Source organism: Calonectris borealis, chromosome 3, assembly GCF_964195595.1.
Source record: "Calonectris borealis chromosome 3, bCalBor7.hap1.2, whole genome shotgun sequence".
Lineage (NCBI taxonomy): Eukaryota > Metazoa > Chordata > Aves > Procellariiformes > Procellariidae > Calonectris > Calonectris borealis.
In genome coordinates this window covers 61,294,167-61,311,361 of record NC_134314.1, presented here as the reverse complement: position 1 = coordinate 61,311,361, position 17,195 = coordinate 61,294,167, and the positions used below count along the sequence as shown (strand labels likewise).

Sequence of the window (17,195 nt, the reverse complement as noted above, 5' to 3'; positions counted from 1 at the left end):
TGAGGTCCCAAGGGAATTACTGATACATGTGGATAATGAAGTCATTGTGATCAAGTCTTTGCCTGAGACATTTCTATAGCTGACTCATTCATACTGAGCGATATTTTCTTTTGGTTTTTTTTTCTCTGTTTTTTTTTTTTTTTTTTTAAGATTTTAATGTCTTCTCATTACAGGTGCCTTTTTTCTTACATGTATTCATTTTTCCTGTAGGAGTGTACTGCATAAACGTCTTTAACACAATGCAATCTTTTTGACAAAATATGTCATACTCTTCTAACTGATTCCCAGAATAGCATGGCCTACTATCATTCAATAAATAGGCATGTGTTCTGTTCATAAATTGTGTAGAGGGATGACATGCTCCAATTTTTAGAAAGACTTTTTTTTTTTTTTACACGTGAGCTGGGCATGAGCTTAACCTTGTTTACGATTTCTGCTGACAATGCTAAAGCTGCACACTGTTCCTTTTATTTAAAGGAAGATAATAAAATGAATGCAGTGGTGTTTCAAATCAAGGTGAATAAAATGCCACAATGATGCATAGGATATAAAATCACTATGCAGAAGCTAGCAGTTTTCACTGTTGAAATAATTCTTATTTCAGCACTTCAGGTGGTCAGTAACTGCCACGTCACTTAAATGAAATACATTTTAGCTGCATGAGCTTGCAGACTTTGTTGTACTTACCACACAAACTTGATATATTAGACAGGTGCTCAAAGATAAATCAGTAGTTTGAGGTGAGCTTGTGACATAGTATCCCCGTTTGCAGACCCAAAATTAGAGATGATATTATAGTGAAATATGTCAGTATCCTACCTAAGCCAGTGTCGTGAGCTTGTTGTTCAATTTGCCATTTCTGTTTGTTGCTGGTTTTTCTCCAGTAACTGATTCTTTAGGTAATAACCTGAATCTCACTGTGTTATAGATATTTATTTTGAATGTTTGTTTAAAATAGATTCTTTCAGGTTTTCCATTCCAAATAATAAAAGACAAAATGGTCTTGCAGACTGTCTGAAGTGAGTTGGATAAATCACTTAATACGACCTGGTCACTAAGCTATTACTTAGAATGAGTTCTTTTGTTCCAGACAACTAACTCTCTTAATTAAAATGTAACATTTTGTAGGTATTGTGTCTCAACCTCAGGACTAGCAACTAGTGCTGGATACTGAACAGTTGTGATAAATTGTATTTTAAAGTCACAGAGAGAATGTTTCTGGAGTCACAGGTATTAAGTCTGCATAAGCATGATTAAAAAGAAAAAAAAGAGCTGGAGAAAAAGCTTTGTGGCAGAATACTACATCACAAGCTGTTCAAGTTTCTCCACATAGCCACCATCACTTATGGTCACAGGACAGCAGCTGAGATAAGTCTGAATTAGCTTTTGATTGTTTTTTGGAAAAATAGAAGGGGAGACTTGTGGCTATTTGCAACACTTAACTGTAAAAACCCACCAATTTCTACATGATTTTCTAGATGAAATCATTACATGGTGTAATATGTTAAAGTCAGTTATTTGCTGAAGAGGTTTTTGCTGTCTTCTCTTCAGTATACTTTTGGGGGGAGATGTTGTTAACTTGCATGAGCAGCAGGAACCCACAATAAATGCTTCCTCCAAGTTGTCTGCAGAAGACAGAGGTGGGAGCAATAGAAACTTTTCTATCAGAAAAAAATAACAATGTAGAAAAATAAAGCAGCTGTTAAAATGAGTGAAACTTGGTGAGCAGAGAGATGTTTGGGGAAAACAAACAAACAAACAAACAAATTTCTTGCGAAAACGGTAAATGAGTTTATGAACAAATAGAGAAGCCAAGCAATGGCTTAGGGAAATATTAATTGACTCTGAAGAATGGCCAAGGCTTGTGAGAACTCCAGAGAGCTTGCAGCTGGTGGGGTTTTTACTGTATGAACCTATAACCAACATTTAGTCTTGGAGCAGAGGAGGTGATTCTAAAACTCCTCTGAGGTCTCTGTTATTTTGAGTGTTACAACTTGTTTAAGCAAGTGTGCCCTCCCGCAGCCTGGCCAACATGTGCTGCCTGCAGTTGAGCTCATCCTGCTGAAGCCTGTTTTTGACTGCCACCATGCCTGGGTATCTTTTGAGGTGGGACACAGGACTAAGCATGGATTGGGTGGTGGTGGCTCATGCCCAGCTGGTGGTGTGTAACCAGTACGATCTACCCAACTGAGGAGGTAGGAAGGTGGTAGAAAAAGTGTAACCCTTAGGGAAAAAAGAGGTTGGGAGCTGGCTGGGAACAGAAAAGGCTGTTGTGGCAGCTGCCTCTCACTCCAACCCCTCCCTTTTCCATGGGCAACCCTACAGCAATTGAAGACTTGCTTGTGCACCTGCTCCTTTATTCTGACATTTTTCAGATGCATCATGTCTTTTGGGCAGGAGTAATCTCTGTAGCTGATGCATAGTTTGTCTGGCGGAGAATAAGCTTACACTTACTCTTCTCCTTTGTCACCAGAATAAGGTGGGCTGCCCAGGTAAGAAAATCAAGTACCACTATACAGTGTGCAAAAAAGAATCCCGTGAGCTAAGCCTGTAACAACGGCATTTCTCTAAAGAATGTGCGTGTGTCTGCCTCTTTGAATACATTAGTTAAGATTGTCCCGATTTAACTTTTGTTTATTGGACTTCACATGTGAAGTCTTGGCTAGTGGTTAGAGGGTCTCAGAGCAATGTACATCTAGAGGTCTGTTCTTAAGAATGCAGAAAAATAAAATATAGGTTGGAAGAGTGACAGCTTTTTTCTTTTTTCTTTTCTTCTTTCTTTTCAGAAGCCCAGCAGAGTACTCAACTCCCATTAATGAACTGTCCTCAGTGTGTTGGGCAATCTCTTTGATGCATAGGCTGTTGGGTTTTTTTATTTGTCTTCCGTGTGTTATAAAACAAAACCATTAAGGACCTAACTACTCACTAGAGATGGCATGTATAGGGTGACAGACTGAGCTGTGAGTGTAGTCTGTCATGCAGAGAAAGTGAAAACTTGAGATCTTGTTGGAAATTTAAACATAAACTGCAGAGGCTTTCTGTGACTCTAAGGTTCATGATACCTCTGCTGTTAGTCAGATCTGTGCTTTCAGCTTGGGATCCCCCAATCCCCTGCGTTAACCTGCTTTTTTAACTGAGTAGAAGAATTTCTCATCAGGCAAGTACTGCTTTCTGTAATGCTTCTTCTCTTACTTGGCAAAGCCCCTGTTTGTGTTAGTATAGCTTTTGTTGGCGATGAGGGCGACAGGTCTTGTCAGGCTGCTGTCAGTGTAGAAGACAGCCAGGTGTCCTTTCAGGCAGGCACAAGTCCAAAATAAACCTTTTTGTCTTAAATTCTGATTTTTTTTGTCCTAGCAGAGCAGTACTTCCTAAACATTTTGGAGAGTTGAATGAAAATATTTCTCATTCATATTAGAGATATGCCACATGTGGAATGATTTTTCTAAAAGTAAAAGGAACCCAGTATTTGTGGTGAAAGTCTCCATGGTTTTGTTTTTATCCTCAAACTTTTGATAGCTTGTTTTGTGACCACCTTCACGACCGCATAATTTCTTTCAGTTGTATTTTTTCAGAGCCTTACATTGTTATCATCTTCTATTTTTTCCCCTAACGTATAATTTATAAGAAGGCATCCAGCCTTGACTGAAAACACTCAGATAGAGAACGCAGAATTTCCTGCAGTATTACCAGTTATTGTTCTTCAGTTACTATTCTCACTGTTAAATTTGTGGCTTAATACCATATTTGAATTTAAGCTTTCAGTCCCTGCTTCTTGTTAATTCTTTTTTTCCATTGGATTAACCAGCTTTTAAGACCAAGAATTTTGTTTCCCTACAAGTACTTGACTGCCGTAATTCTGCTAAATCTCATACATTTTCCCCAACTTTTAAACAAATGTTCCTGGTTCTTCAGTTTTTCAATATTTTTTAAAACCTGTGAATCCTTAAAGCCATATGTAATCTTCCAGTACAGGAAGAGTACTGAAAGAGCGTAGCTGTTTCATGGGATTGGCAGCCTGCTTCCCCATGCTCTTCTGGCTGGGTGCCGTGGGTCTTCTGACGCAGCTTTGCCACAACATCTCTGTGTGCAATCTGGAAGCCAGCGCAGAGGCAGCAGCGCTTCTGCACGGGGCCAGCTCCTGGCAAGCAGGGATTTTCCACTTGGCCTGTGTGCCCTGGCTCCTTCAGGAAACCTTGGGTGTCTCAGACTGCACTTCCTGGGGCCCCTGCTCCCAGGGGGCTTTGTATGGCAAAGATCGTGCTCTAACTATACACGGCCAGTGCGGGTCAGGCACTGAACCTCACCTAGAAACCCAGAGTACTTGCAAGAAATGTGCAGACATTTCTTAAACAGCTTTGCAAGAAATTTCCCTAGAAGAGGAAATGAGTTTGATCTAGGTGGGAGCTGAGTCAGTCTTGAGTCATTTGTGGAGGCAATTCCACTGTACTCGCTGGAACATCCAGTATTAGCTGTATTTATGTGGATTTATTTGTTTGTTCGTTTCCCTGAATTATGAAAAATTTTAAAGGAAAGTTGTATTCTTTTGATTTACCTGCTTTCTTGACAGTTTATGGCATAGTTAAGACATACCAATTTGAATTTCTAGAGGGGTGAGGCTGATGTTGGGCCTCTTTTAATAAATGAATGCTTTGTTATACTTGTAAAAGTTAAGCTTGTTACGGTTAAACTGTTGATACCCATCAGCATACCAACTGTATAGCTTTGTGTAAGTTATTTGACAGAGAAGGCTGAACATGCCGTCACCAGAGGTAAGGCACACTGCGTGCGTGAGCAGAGGCAGCTTGCAGGGTATTAACGCCTCCGTACGCGGCAGAGAATGGGACGGAAAGTGGCAAGAATGAAGGCATGCACCTGTCTTCCATGGTCGGGCTGTGTGGTGACCAGCCCTCTCCTCCCCACCTCCCCAAACCCTTGTGCTGTGAGCAAGGCAACAGTCTCCTGTGACTGGTACATGTTATGTTCAGCAAAACATGACTTCATGTAAATAAATAAGATTTTATCAAACATGCATCCAATATCAGCTTTTCCTCCAAAGTGGAACAACTTGTAGGCTTCTGGTTTGGTTTGATCCCCCCCTGCTTTGAACTGATCGTTAACAGTATATGATTACCACTAAGATACTAATGAAATGCCCTTCCTTTGTTTTAAATTTAGGAGGTGTTCGGTCTTGGAGGGCAACATAGTAGGGCTATTGTCACCCAGGCTGGGTAAATAGTATTAAGCAACATAGTACGCATGTGTTACTTGGGAATATAGGAGGTTTTATACGTACTAGCTACTGTACTAATAACACTAGTGGCTTTTTCTGGTTGTTTTTTCTGTCTACGGATACATAATTATTTGCATACAATATTTAATATTAAGAAAATGACACAACTGCTTAACTGTAGGAAGACTTATAGCTGGGGTTGATGCTGCATGCTTATTCTAGTCATCTGTGCCTAAATATCACAGTACATTTAATATGTAATGTCATATACATACTGATGTGAGCATAATGTACTGCTAGTAGCTCAGCAGAATGGGAACTTTGTACTGATGAAATGTCAGTCTTAATTTTTGATTAACTTAGCTGTGGGCATTTTATGTCAAAACCAGAACTGCCCAAATACTGTGAAATGCTATGCATGAGAATACTTTCCTTTCTTTAGTGCCTTGCAGATGTGCAAGTGCTCTTTTTATGTAGTCTTTCAGAGATGTTAGTGGCCATGCGTACTGGGAGGGATTTCATCAGACTGAACACCTTTAAGCAGTGGCTAAAAAATATAGTCAGAAAATGAGTCAGTAATTAAACTAGTCACACTGGAAAAGGAATTCTAGAGTTTGTGCTTAGCAAAGGAAGAAACGAAACTCACCGTGCAGGGTCTTTGTTCAAACTGTGTAGCCTTTGTGTTTTCAATAGTTATTGGAACCGCAATTCTACTGATGAGTTAATAAACCATCCATGGGTTGAAATACTTTTTCATAAAATGTTGTTTAGAACCTTTATGGCTTATTCACAGAGGGTTCATGGCTGAGAAAAGGGGAACCGTGCTCCATGAAAATTGCTTGCTGGGAATACTATGTGCCTTAGCCACATCCGCTCATAATAATTGCAGGAGGTGGATTTTTTTGACAGAAACCGGTTCCCCGGTTTGGTTGCAGTGACCAGGGCAGCGGGGGGGTGGAGGGAGGTCACCGTGCTGCCTGACCTGGCTGCGGGTGTGGGTGACTGGAAGCCACAAAATGCATTTGCCGTAGCGGCCATCTGCAGACAGAGTGCCTGGGCAGGGCCAGGCAGGACGGAGGCTGCCGTGATGGGTGACTGGTGAGCCTCAGCTTCCTGCAACGCTGCCTCTGATCCAAGCTCTGAACTCTAAAGCCGTCACTTGGCTTGACTGAAGCTGAGTTTTTATATCGTTTATAAACCAGACCAAACTTCTGAGAGGGTGATTTTGTTTAGGCTTCCCTCTCATGCATCTCTCCTCCTGACCCCCAGCCCCCTTTTTTTTTTCTCTTTTCTTCCCCCCTCCCTTGTATAAGAGGTTTTTCGTTTCTGACAGAATTACTTCTCAGGACACTGCAAAACAGTGTTCTTTACTACTAGGTGGACCCAGATTGCTAGAGTGAAAAGCCAGCAACATCACTTCCTCGAAGGATGTGAATTGTGTTTAAAAACCCACTGAAAGAGAAGTATTGTTGATACATGTGATATTTGCTATGGGAATGGCAACCAAAACATTAATAATGGCTTTGTTCTGTCTTTTAGTTATCAATGGCAATTTTTAAACCGTAAAAGTTTTGGGTTGCTGTATATATAAAAGGAAATTATGTTATTTTAAATTATAATTGGGGAATATTTGATGGATCTGGTTATAGAATAACAAATGAGAATAATTAATAGAAAGTTAATTGGGTAACATCAGAAAAGTTTATCCTGGTATATTGGGATTGCATGCTTCAGTTGATACTTAGTGTACTTTTGGGATTTCTGGTTGCACCTCACCTCTGGTTCTGATAGTATATTGTATTATGAAGAATATTAATAATGCTGCAGAACAATTACTTGTTCATTTGCTAACTGATTAAAATTCATGCATAATTTATTGGAACTGGGGGAGACTTTATAAATAAGTCTCCTTGTCCTCAAGAGCTTAAAACCAAAATGCATATGCTAATATAAGAATGCGCTTTACCTCTTAACATAAAAATTTAATATGCAGTGGTATATTAGTCTCATTAATGTGAGGTTTTATTTGTGATAATTGTGCTCTTAATCAAAGTGTATACTTCTAAACATAGCCTTATGTTTTAGAGGTTTATAACTTGGACTTGGTAGTGTATCATGCTCATCAACGTTTATGTTTTCTGCCGTAATATACACTGACCTTAGAATTCATTAGTTTGACATTTAATGTGTTAGTTCCGCAGCAAATAAACTGCCCTCATTAAGCCCGGCTGCATTGCTGAGCTTTGGTGCAGGTAGGGATCTAAATTAGTTCATATGCACACTTCTTGCCAAAACAGGGTAAAACACGTTAATAATTAATGGAGATACTTTCTAGAGTTTGGTATATCCCGAAGCAGAAACGGGAACACCTTGGAGCATTCACCTTTTCGCTCCAGGAGAAGAAAATGAGCTCCACTTGCAGCCACTACTGCACGTTCACAGATTCCCTGGTCTACAAACTGAGTAGCTTGAGACACAGCTAATGTAGAAAAAAGTCTGCAAGAAATCCTTTGGTACCAAAACGTGGGAAACTTGGTTGCGTACAGAGCTGGTAAATACACTGTTGGGAGCCGGCTCTGGTAACTGGAGGGGAAACTTCACTGCTGGACCTAGAGAACCAGGGAGTCGTTAGCTGAACTTCACCATGCAGGGCGGGTAGGGTGTCCAAGGAGGTCTGGAGGCCCTCTGCGGGCCCCTCCATCACTGCTCCCCCCACCGGCTCTGTCAGCGACACTGGTGGGGTCATTCCCGGGAGGCAGAATACGTGCAGTGCTTCTGCGTCGTAGCTTCTCTCGTGCAGAGGGGTGGGGGGAGCGACGATGCGAAGGGCCCCCCTCTAGGGAAATCTTATGGTCTGGGGTTAAATGTTATTTTTAAGGTACTGGCCATGAGATCCCTCTACCTGCTTAGAGTTGCTGTGTTGTTAGTTCTGCATCGCTGCTGTGCGAAACCCCTGTGTGCATTGAATTTAGCATTGTTGCCTAATTAACTGAAACAAATTAGTTGAAATATGAGCCATCTGGAATGAAAATGAACCTTCCGTGTTTATCAGCGGATTCATTTTATTAGAAAAGTACATGTTACTTGTGATTTGTTTCTTAAAATAAATCACGCCGAGGCGTGTGCTACTTCTCTACGTAAACATTTCTCAGGGTAAGGGGGACTTCACCTCCCCGCTTGGTCCATTGTTACCTTTTCACTTTGCAGCTGTGTTGAAGTATTTAGGCAGAAGCTGGTGAGAACAGAGGAGCACAAAAGGCAACGTACATCCTATTGTTTGCGTTTCTAAATCAGTAGTAAGTTACTGAAAAATAGAATAGTGTTATATATCATTGCTATACATCTTTATTTTGTCATTCTTCTGGCAATTTTGCTCAGTTTGGAATATTCTGAATGCCTGTAATGGGCATCTGTATCTTTTACCCTAACTGCATCTGGTGGGTTTCAAATGAACTGCAGTGATACTCATTTTTAAGAATATTCTGTGCAAGGCTAGTGTATCAACTATTGCAACTGTTTCTTTAAGGAAAGTACATATATGGCTTCTGTTAATAAAAGAAAATCAGTTATGTTTCTGAAAATCTCAAGTTATTGCCATAGTAAATTATATAAATGAGCATGAACCCAGGTTTTTTTCAGACAAAGTGTTAAGAAGTAGCAATATATAAATCAGATAGGATTTTGCAGTCCCTAGCTGAGATTTTTAAATGGAAAAAATAGCATTGGGCAGATGCCAGTGGTGCACCACTCGCTTCCATCAGCTGAAATTCTCCTCAGCTCTTCTTCATTGATGTCAGTTTGATTTTGCTTTCGAGTTTTGAAATCTTTGCTGACCAAAACCTGACAACTTTCTGTGGAAAGAGCCCTCCTCTTAATGGGTTTTCCAGCTTTTTTTTTATCGCTGGCTTCTTTTTTTGTCTCCCCTATAGAGCCGCCTCGGCCGATAGCACCCCCGCAGCTGCTCGGCGTTGGGCCCACGTACTTGCTCATTCAGCTGAATGCCAACTCAATCATTGGGGACGGACCCATTATCCTGAAAGAAGTGGAGTACCGAATGACATCTGGGACCTGGACCGAAACCCATGCCGTCAACGCACCAACTTACAAGCTCTGGCACTTGGACCCCGACACCGAATATGAGATTCGGGTCCTGCTCACCAGACCGGGCGAAGGTGGGACCGGACAGCCAGGACCACCGCTCATCACCAGGACCAAATGTGCAGGTGAGTGCTGGTTTGGAAAAAATGAACAACCGAACAAAACTATTTATTTAATGGTTTAATGGGTCAGCAAGCTTGTTGACTCTAATTAACTTGTAGCAGAACTTAAGGGTTCCCTTGGCACCCACAGGATCCCCAGGTGTCCAGGCCAATATGGATTTGCTGTGTCCCCTGCTTTGCTGGTCACTGTCTAGGTTGCTGTTTGCTAACCCTGGGAGGGTAGGTTAGGAGACAGGGTATCAGAAAGCTAAGAAAACATTTTACTTCTCATGCAAGAAAGAAGACGTTATCATTTCTAGAAACGACAAACCATCTGTTCTTTCACTTTCGTATTTTCACTTGCACTTTAAGTAAACTTGCACATAAAGGTACTTGCATGGAAAAAGAATCTCTTTAAGAAACAGAATTTTACAAAAAAGTGTATTTTGGGGTAATTTTTCTTTTTCCAAGCAGGTATGCATGGCCTGCCAGAATCTCTGACAACTCCTAAAATACAACAGCAAATATTAATAAGAGCATTTTCTTTTCTCCATTTTTGACCTACCACCACCAAAATTACGTGCTGCTGAATCTTGCAGTCTGCTTCTGTTTTTTTAGAGTGCCCCTACGTGGCCAGCGCCAAGAAGATTAAGCACTGCCAACTTGTGTTATATGCTGTTCCTTCTAAAGCTACTTAAAGTTATTTTAATCTCAGCTTTCATAAGAAGAAAGATAATACGTCTCATAGTTGCAGAGGAGAAAAATTACAGATTTGAACATCAGACTGGGAGGCAAATAGTGGAAATTAAATTGTGGGGTTTTTTTCCTAATCTCAGGATTTTTAGGGCCTGACTTAGAGTATTTTAAAGTTTGCACTGTATTAGATTTAGCAAAGAGTGCTGATAACCATCTATTCAAAGCTGCACTAAAATAGTAAGAAAGAAGAGCTGCAGTCGCAGATTTCCATGTGTCATGCATATATAAAATGGAAATAGAAATGAAATATTTTTTTCACAAGTTTCACAGACCTTTTTTTCACAAGTTGGTGACAGACCGCAGTGGGACAGCTATTCAAGTTCTCATCTAAGCATGGATGACCAGGAAGAGGGTCAGTGTTTGGATCACAAGCCAGAACTTCAAACAGACTAGGTCAATAGGTATGAATCCCAGAAAATCCCAGTCTTTTTTGAAATCAGGCATATTACTTTTGGAAGCTGAGGCACACAGCTGGAGCAAGACTAAACTGAAGGCATTTTTTTGAATTTGTGGTCTTATTTATAATTTGATCTGTCTTTCCTGTGAAGTAAAAATATATTTGTGTCCATCTCGGTTAAGATGACAGTCATTGAGATCTAAGTAAGGTTAAAGCATTGATTTCTTGTACTGAATTGGTTTAGGCATTGTTCTGAAAAAGTAGGAATGTTAAAACAGCTGCTATTTTAAAGAGACTGAGCCGAGACTAACAAATCCCAAATGTTCGGGTTCTTTTTACTAGCACTTGAAAAAATATAATTTCATTTACACAGCATGTGACAGACTAAAGCTTTTTAATGGGAAAGGAAGAGAAAGGAAGTCATGATTTATGTGACGTATTTTTAGAAGCCAGTTAGGGGAAACGACGTTATTGTGAGTGTGGTTGTATTTTTAATTTGTTTTTAACTTAACACTCACATATAAGGCACCAAAATCTAGTCTGGCTTGAGACAAATTTTCAACTCAGTTTAATCCACTATGAAATGAAGCAGATCAAGAAAAATACTTGGAAAAAAAAAATCTGAACTTCCGTGACAATATTATTTTAATAATAATAAAATTTCACTTGTTTACCTTGCAGTAAGACTGGTTCTTCTTATTCCATGAAAGCGAAGGTGAATAAATGTTACTACTAACCAGTTTCAATTAGAAAAAGGTGAGTTGGCAAGGGTTTGTGGAGACTGAAGGATTGTGCCCAGCATCAGGGATGAGTCAGGGACGGCACCGGGTTGAGCGGCAGGTCGCCCTGCTGCTTCCTCACCTGTCTGGAAAATGAAGACAGACCTTCCTTTTCCACAGTGTTTTCCCAAGGCTTCTGTAAGATAACTGCAAGCTCAAGTCAATGTGAATATTTTTTTTAAAATATTTTGCTCGTAAAAGGCAAACTATAAACATAAAAATTAGTCTCTTGTGAAGACAAGATTTGTAAGAAAAGGTAAAGCTAATAATGGAATAGCTCACCCTGCAGTTTCTGCTGCTGCTGGTATTGTACATGTGACTGGCAGGTGATTTACTGTGCTATGTTAGATGACATCTCTGCAGCAATATCTTCTTTCTGGAGATTCTTCAATTATTCCTAATTCTTGTTTCTGACAAGATCACTTATTCTTCAGACAGATACTCTCTTCTTTTCTGTCAATGTTCTGTGTCCATTTTGTCTTTCCATAAGTTCTGTACGTGTTAGTTCAAATTCTGAAACAAGTTATAATTGATTATCTGCTCAGCGTCAAACAGAGTGGCGGGAAATAAATGAATTTTCAGCATGAAGTTTGACTGCTCTCTATACGGATTAAAAAGCATACATTAGCGAACGTTGATCTGATGAGTTTTTAATGTTTACATTCCAAGTAGCAGCGATAGCAAACTTACTGACACATCAATAAGAATAGGTTAGTATTCTGCTTTCTGTTTATTTAATATCTCAGCAAATATTAGCATTGTTTTCAAATGAAGATTGAAAATGATTTTTTCCATAATTCATTCAGTATTTATAATTTCATGACATTTCTTAATAACATGTTATTGATCAGTTGGCCTGTGCTTTGCCAGAGATGTATCCTACTTCTGAACGATTTGAGCAATGGTTGTACTTATCTCGGTATCAGATGTGCACTTTTATTATTAGGTATTTAGATCATTTTCTGTCTTCCTCATAGCAAAACCAGTGTCTGGTGACTCGTTTAGTAAATGTTTCCACTAATGCTAAACAAAATTGTTTTCTAATTAAGAGATAATTCTTCTGCTAGTTAAAAGTCCTCCACCAGCCTGTTTGTCTACTCGGCATTGCCCAGGTAATCTGTCCTGCGCTGGAGCTGAGTGACGGCATTTTGCTAGAAAGCTTGCATGTTGTTTTATCAGTCTGCAATTAAAGATAGTGCTGAGCTGTCAAATATATGAAACTACTGAGTGTTTTTAAATGGCTGAAGTAAGACTAAAACATGTGAAGCAAAACATTATTTTCTGACACTATCCTCCTTAATAGCCAGGTGTATGCTTTGTATTTCCATTTCTCAGCACACCTGAAGTCGGTGCCCAGCATGGCGTTGTGTTCCCGGCTGCGTGCAGTTAGGCACAAATCATTTCAAGCTGCTGATGCTGGAGGCTCCTTCCTTCCCCATCGATCCTCGTGGGGCACCTGGGCTTTATTTCAGCACGACTACACCTCTTGCCCAGTGTCGTTACTCAAATTATTCACTTCTCAAGCATTTTAAAACCAAAACCAAAGGCAGAGGGTAGCACTGTAATCAGAAGTAATCTTTAAGGCTGTTTTCTGTGGCTTTTGGGCATGTTGTCCTTCTGAGCATATCCTCTGTGTTGTGATTGCCTTTCCTTTGGGGGGGTGTAACAAATATGTGGTAATCTAAAATTGTCCACTTAGCCTGCTTTATCAACTGTGGGTTAGAAGTTATTCTCTTACATTGGCTGCTGCTTCTGAGTAACAGCTCACAGCTCAGTTTTATGATTAACTGATATTTTAGTGGCAAAGGAGGTCAATAGTTCAGCCTGTCCAGAGCTTAATATATGTACACAGTGGAATTGCTGGCTTCTACTTTACTGAAGTTCAGCGCAAGCGTGTGATTTTCAGTAAAACATGAAGAATTGTAGAGCAGGTTGTGGTTTTTTTCTCCCCAAATTACTTGATATTAGTAAACTGTTGCCTGTATTATTTGGTTTTGATAATAAAATGAGTAAGGAGGAGGGGAAGCTTTATAGATTTATCAGAGCAGAGAATGGAACAATATTTATTGATGATGATGATGATGATGTTGTTGTTGTTGTTGTTATTATTATTGTTGTTGTTGTTATTATTATTATTATTATTATTATTATTATTATTATTATTATTCTGTTGTCCAAAATCGTTATCTGCCACAGAGACCTAGCTATCGGTAACAATCAGCCTCAAGGCACAGTAGTGGAAATGCTGGTTCAGCGGTGCAGCGCTGGCGTATGATTGCCTGCAGTTGAGGGCTTGAGAGCTGGGCTGCTTTCTGCCTGCCTTTTTCAAGCGCAGAATGTTTTCTTACAATTTGCACATTTATTAATTTTGAAAACAATGTACACAGAATACAGGATACTGCTGATTTCCCCTCTAAGGTAAAAAAAAAAAAGCAAAACATGGGGAAACACTGAAGGAAAAAAAAAGCAAGCTTAAGAGTTTTGTTCATTTTCTTGGGATTTTTAACAGAGGGACCGCGGCGATGTTGCCATTGAGAAAGTGACCTTGCATGGCCATCTGGAGAACTAAAATGTTGTTCTGGTTACATAAAAATTGTATCTGATTTTTAAAATGAGTGAAAGGGACGGTGCAATATAGAATCTGCTTGTGCTGATGTGCAGTGCATCCAGTGCTACTTCGGTCGGTGTTGTTTGCCTTTTACACTTGCAGAGTGGAGTTTTGGAGGGTTCAAGGTGGGGAGCTTGATTTATAGACTTTGCTGTATGCTGTAGATGAGAATTTAGGATGTCGGTATGTGAGGCAGTGGGCTTGTAAAATTGGGTACAGTCAACATCACAGGAGGGTTCTGGAAAATACGGCATTGAATTGGATAAACTGCGCTCTTCCTTTGTGTCTCTTGCAGTAGTACATCTTAACTTATTATTTAAATCTTTGAAAGCTAATAAAAGTACAGATAAATGTGTAGTTTTCAATCATTTAAATTTTTTAAAAAGTGGACAGAGAGAAAATATTTACCTTTACAGCAAAGCGGTTATCTTAATGTTTCAAACAGAATCTTACCTTTTTTCCCTCAAAGTAGATACCATTAGAGACTTAAAATATAGCTTAAAGAGGAGCTTAAATACGTTTTGAGTGCTTAAATTATGTGTCTTTATTACTCATGTTTTTGTTGTTTACAAGTTGAACAGTTTGTTAGAATAAACTAAAGATGAACAACTTGAAACTAAATGAATGTGATACTTTAAAAAATTATTTTACATTTGTCATTGCAGAAGGGCCCACATTACACCAATATTTATAAGTTGCTGTTGTTTTTACAAATGTGTTTGGCACTCGTGACTGTTTCTGGGCTTTTGGCCAGGTAGTAATTGGAAACATTTAAGATCTTGCTAGCAGATACCAAATGCACCAGTCTCTTGTTCCATATAGGTTTACCAGTTGACTGTTATACAAAAAAGAAAAGATATTTAAACAATGGAGAAAGTCTGGACTAAGGAACTTAATCATATTCCCTTTAGGGTTGAATACCAGAATTGTTACTGAGAGAGCATCCTGTAGAAGAGCTATCTGATTTGGACCATCGGCTGGCACATGCGACCATACTCTGCTTATTGTGCTGCTTGCCACTGTTCAGATACCCATACCACATATAGAATCCTAATGATGCTTATATCCATAAGAAAGGACCGTAGCACAGCTGAGTTACCTAGCAGGGGACGAGGCAGACTGCCTAGCCAAGTTCTTGTCAGATTGTGTAAATTAAGCATGGTATCCTCTTTTTCAAAGGAGCACAATGCTGATGACTCAGTTGAATTGGCAGTAAACTGCAAGTTCAGACACTGACCTCCCCTAAATTGGTTTTCAACTTTTTTGTTCGCTGTATTCAGCCTTGCTTAGTATCATTTTTTTGGTATTTGCAGCTGCGAGCTCCCTCTGCACTAACGGGAAACTTCCTTCCTGCGACATTGCGAGTGCCATGTTATCCAGTGAGACATGGGTTTCCTGAATTCTCTCCTGAATTTGTTCTTGGGATAAGCTTTGTTCATGGCTACTTCTTTATTGTATAGGGTCATATTCAGCAGTAAATCACACTGTGGCTATTTAATCACACTGATGCTCTTCACCTGGGGTTAGGGTAGTAGACCTAGGTAGGTGGGTTCCTCTAGCGTGGCCACCCCCTTTTCAAAGCCTCTGTTGTGTGCAGTGACCTCTTCCTTTGCCTTCTTTCTTGAAGTCCCTACCAGTGGGCAGGGCGGGACGAATTACCTACAGCAAGACGTGATTATGGTCATTGGCACCTAACATGCTGGCCAGTCTAGGCTTCAGTGCAAAGTCCACCGAGCTGAGGGAAGTCCTTCAGTTGAAGTTAGTGGCTTGCTCTCTGGCGAAGGACTAGGTCAGGATACCGCTTCAGCTGTGTGATGGAGGCTGGGGGAGGAAAAGGAGCAGCTGCTAACCCCACCGGGAGCTCCCCTGCCTCGCAAGTGGTTCCTCCATCTCCTGTCTCACCTCGGCTTTTCGGCAGCTTTTCCCGGAGCAGAGCGTGCCGCAGCACTGAGACTGTCGTGATTTATCCAAAGTGTGTGTAACTCGTCAATAGATCACACTTCCGAGAGGAGCACTGTCTGTGGCAAGAAAATGTATTGCAGTACATTAATCCACGGCGCCTGTTCCAGTTGTAAAAGAATGGACGTGGGCCATAATTCATATTGCAGCACTTGAAAATGCTATGGGTGCACCTGGGCCGGATAACTCAGAGCCTGATTATAGCTTCTCCAGAGTTTGGGGACTGATCTTCACAGATTTTTGGTCTGTGTTCGCTTCTGAAGAACATGACTGCAGACTGAGATAATCTTACCCTTTCAGAAGACTGAACTGTGATTTCTATTTTTAATTTCAGCTGAAATAAATAATGTTTTAGTATGATTCATTAGTGTGCTTGATACTTTAATATAGTTTGCTTTCATAATTAAGGTCTCTCAACTGTTTAGGAGTGCAATATTACTTTTATAGTGTTTGAGAATTGGTAAGTACCTAAATAAAACCTAAAAAAGAGGACTAGCTTTTATTGTACTTTCTTTTATCACTCTATTAAAAATTAAGCAGGGAAAATTTTAATAAGGTTTTGAAAGTTGCTCTGGTCATTGCAGCACTTAAATGCACAATTTTGGAAGCACACTAATTTGTCACTGTTATTTTGGCACTATTGGCAGAGTAGCGTGGAATGGGTAGGGAGGGCTGTGAGTAGCAGGAGTGGTGATGTGGAAAGGTGGAAGAGGAAAACAGTGCCAGCCGCGTGTACTGGGGGGGAGGGATGTTGATGAGACTTCCCAGATGCATTCATTATTCTTTCTCTCTCCCCCATATGTCTTTCTCCTCCAAAGCCATTACAGAGGAATACCATCTCATTCATGCTGGTGTGAGATCTGGATAAACTTCAGATTAACATTCTCCCAAGGTTAGGACAGGTTTCCCAAAAGCCCTGCTTCTTAGAGACATTGATTCTTTGGGCTTTGTTCTGCTAGATGAATCTTTGTTTTTCCTTTAATTCTTGTTGGCTTTTTTTATTTTTTCAACTTTGTTTCATTTTAGAAGTGGGCAGCCTAATTCTTTCTTTCTAATTTGAACCTAGGCTGTATGAGGCAGAACTGAGTGAATTTCACTTTCTTCGTTTTGTTTTATTTCTCAGTAAATCCTCCTGCTAGTGCTGAGAGGGGGAATGGACCAGGTGATGCTTTTGTGTGGTATGATAATGAAATAGCTTCCGTTATAACAATAAGTTGAGGAGCATATTAAGCAGCAGCAGATGTCAAATTACACCTCAGGTAATCAC

General features: G+C 40.1%; 1 protein-coding gene across 1 annotated transcript in view; it reads left to right on the top strand.

Annotated features, from left to right (window-relative positions):
• PTPRK (protein tyrosine phosphatase receptor type K) overlaps nt 1-17,195 on the top strand; it is a 424,966-nt gene that overhangs the window by 243,063 nt on the left and 164,708 nt on the right. The window contains exon 7 of the mRNA XM_075145810.1: nt 9,160-9,453. Coding sequence (XP_075001911.1) covers nt 9,160-9,453 — 294 coding nt within the window. The remainder of the gene's footprint in view (nt 1-9,159; nt 9,454-17,195) is intronic.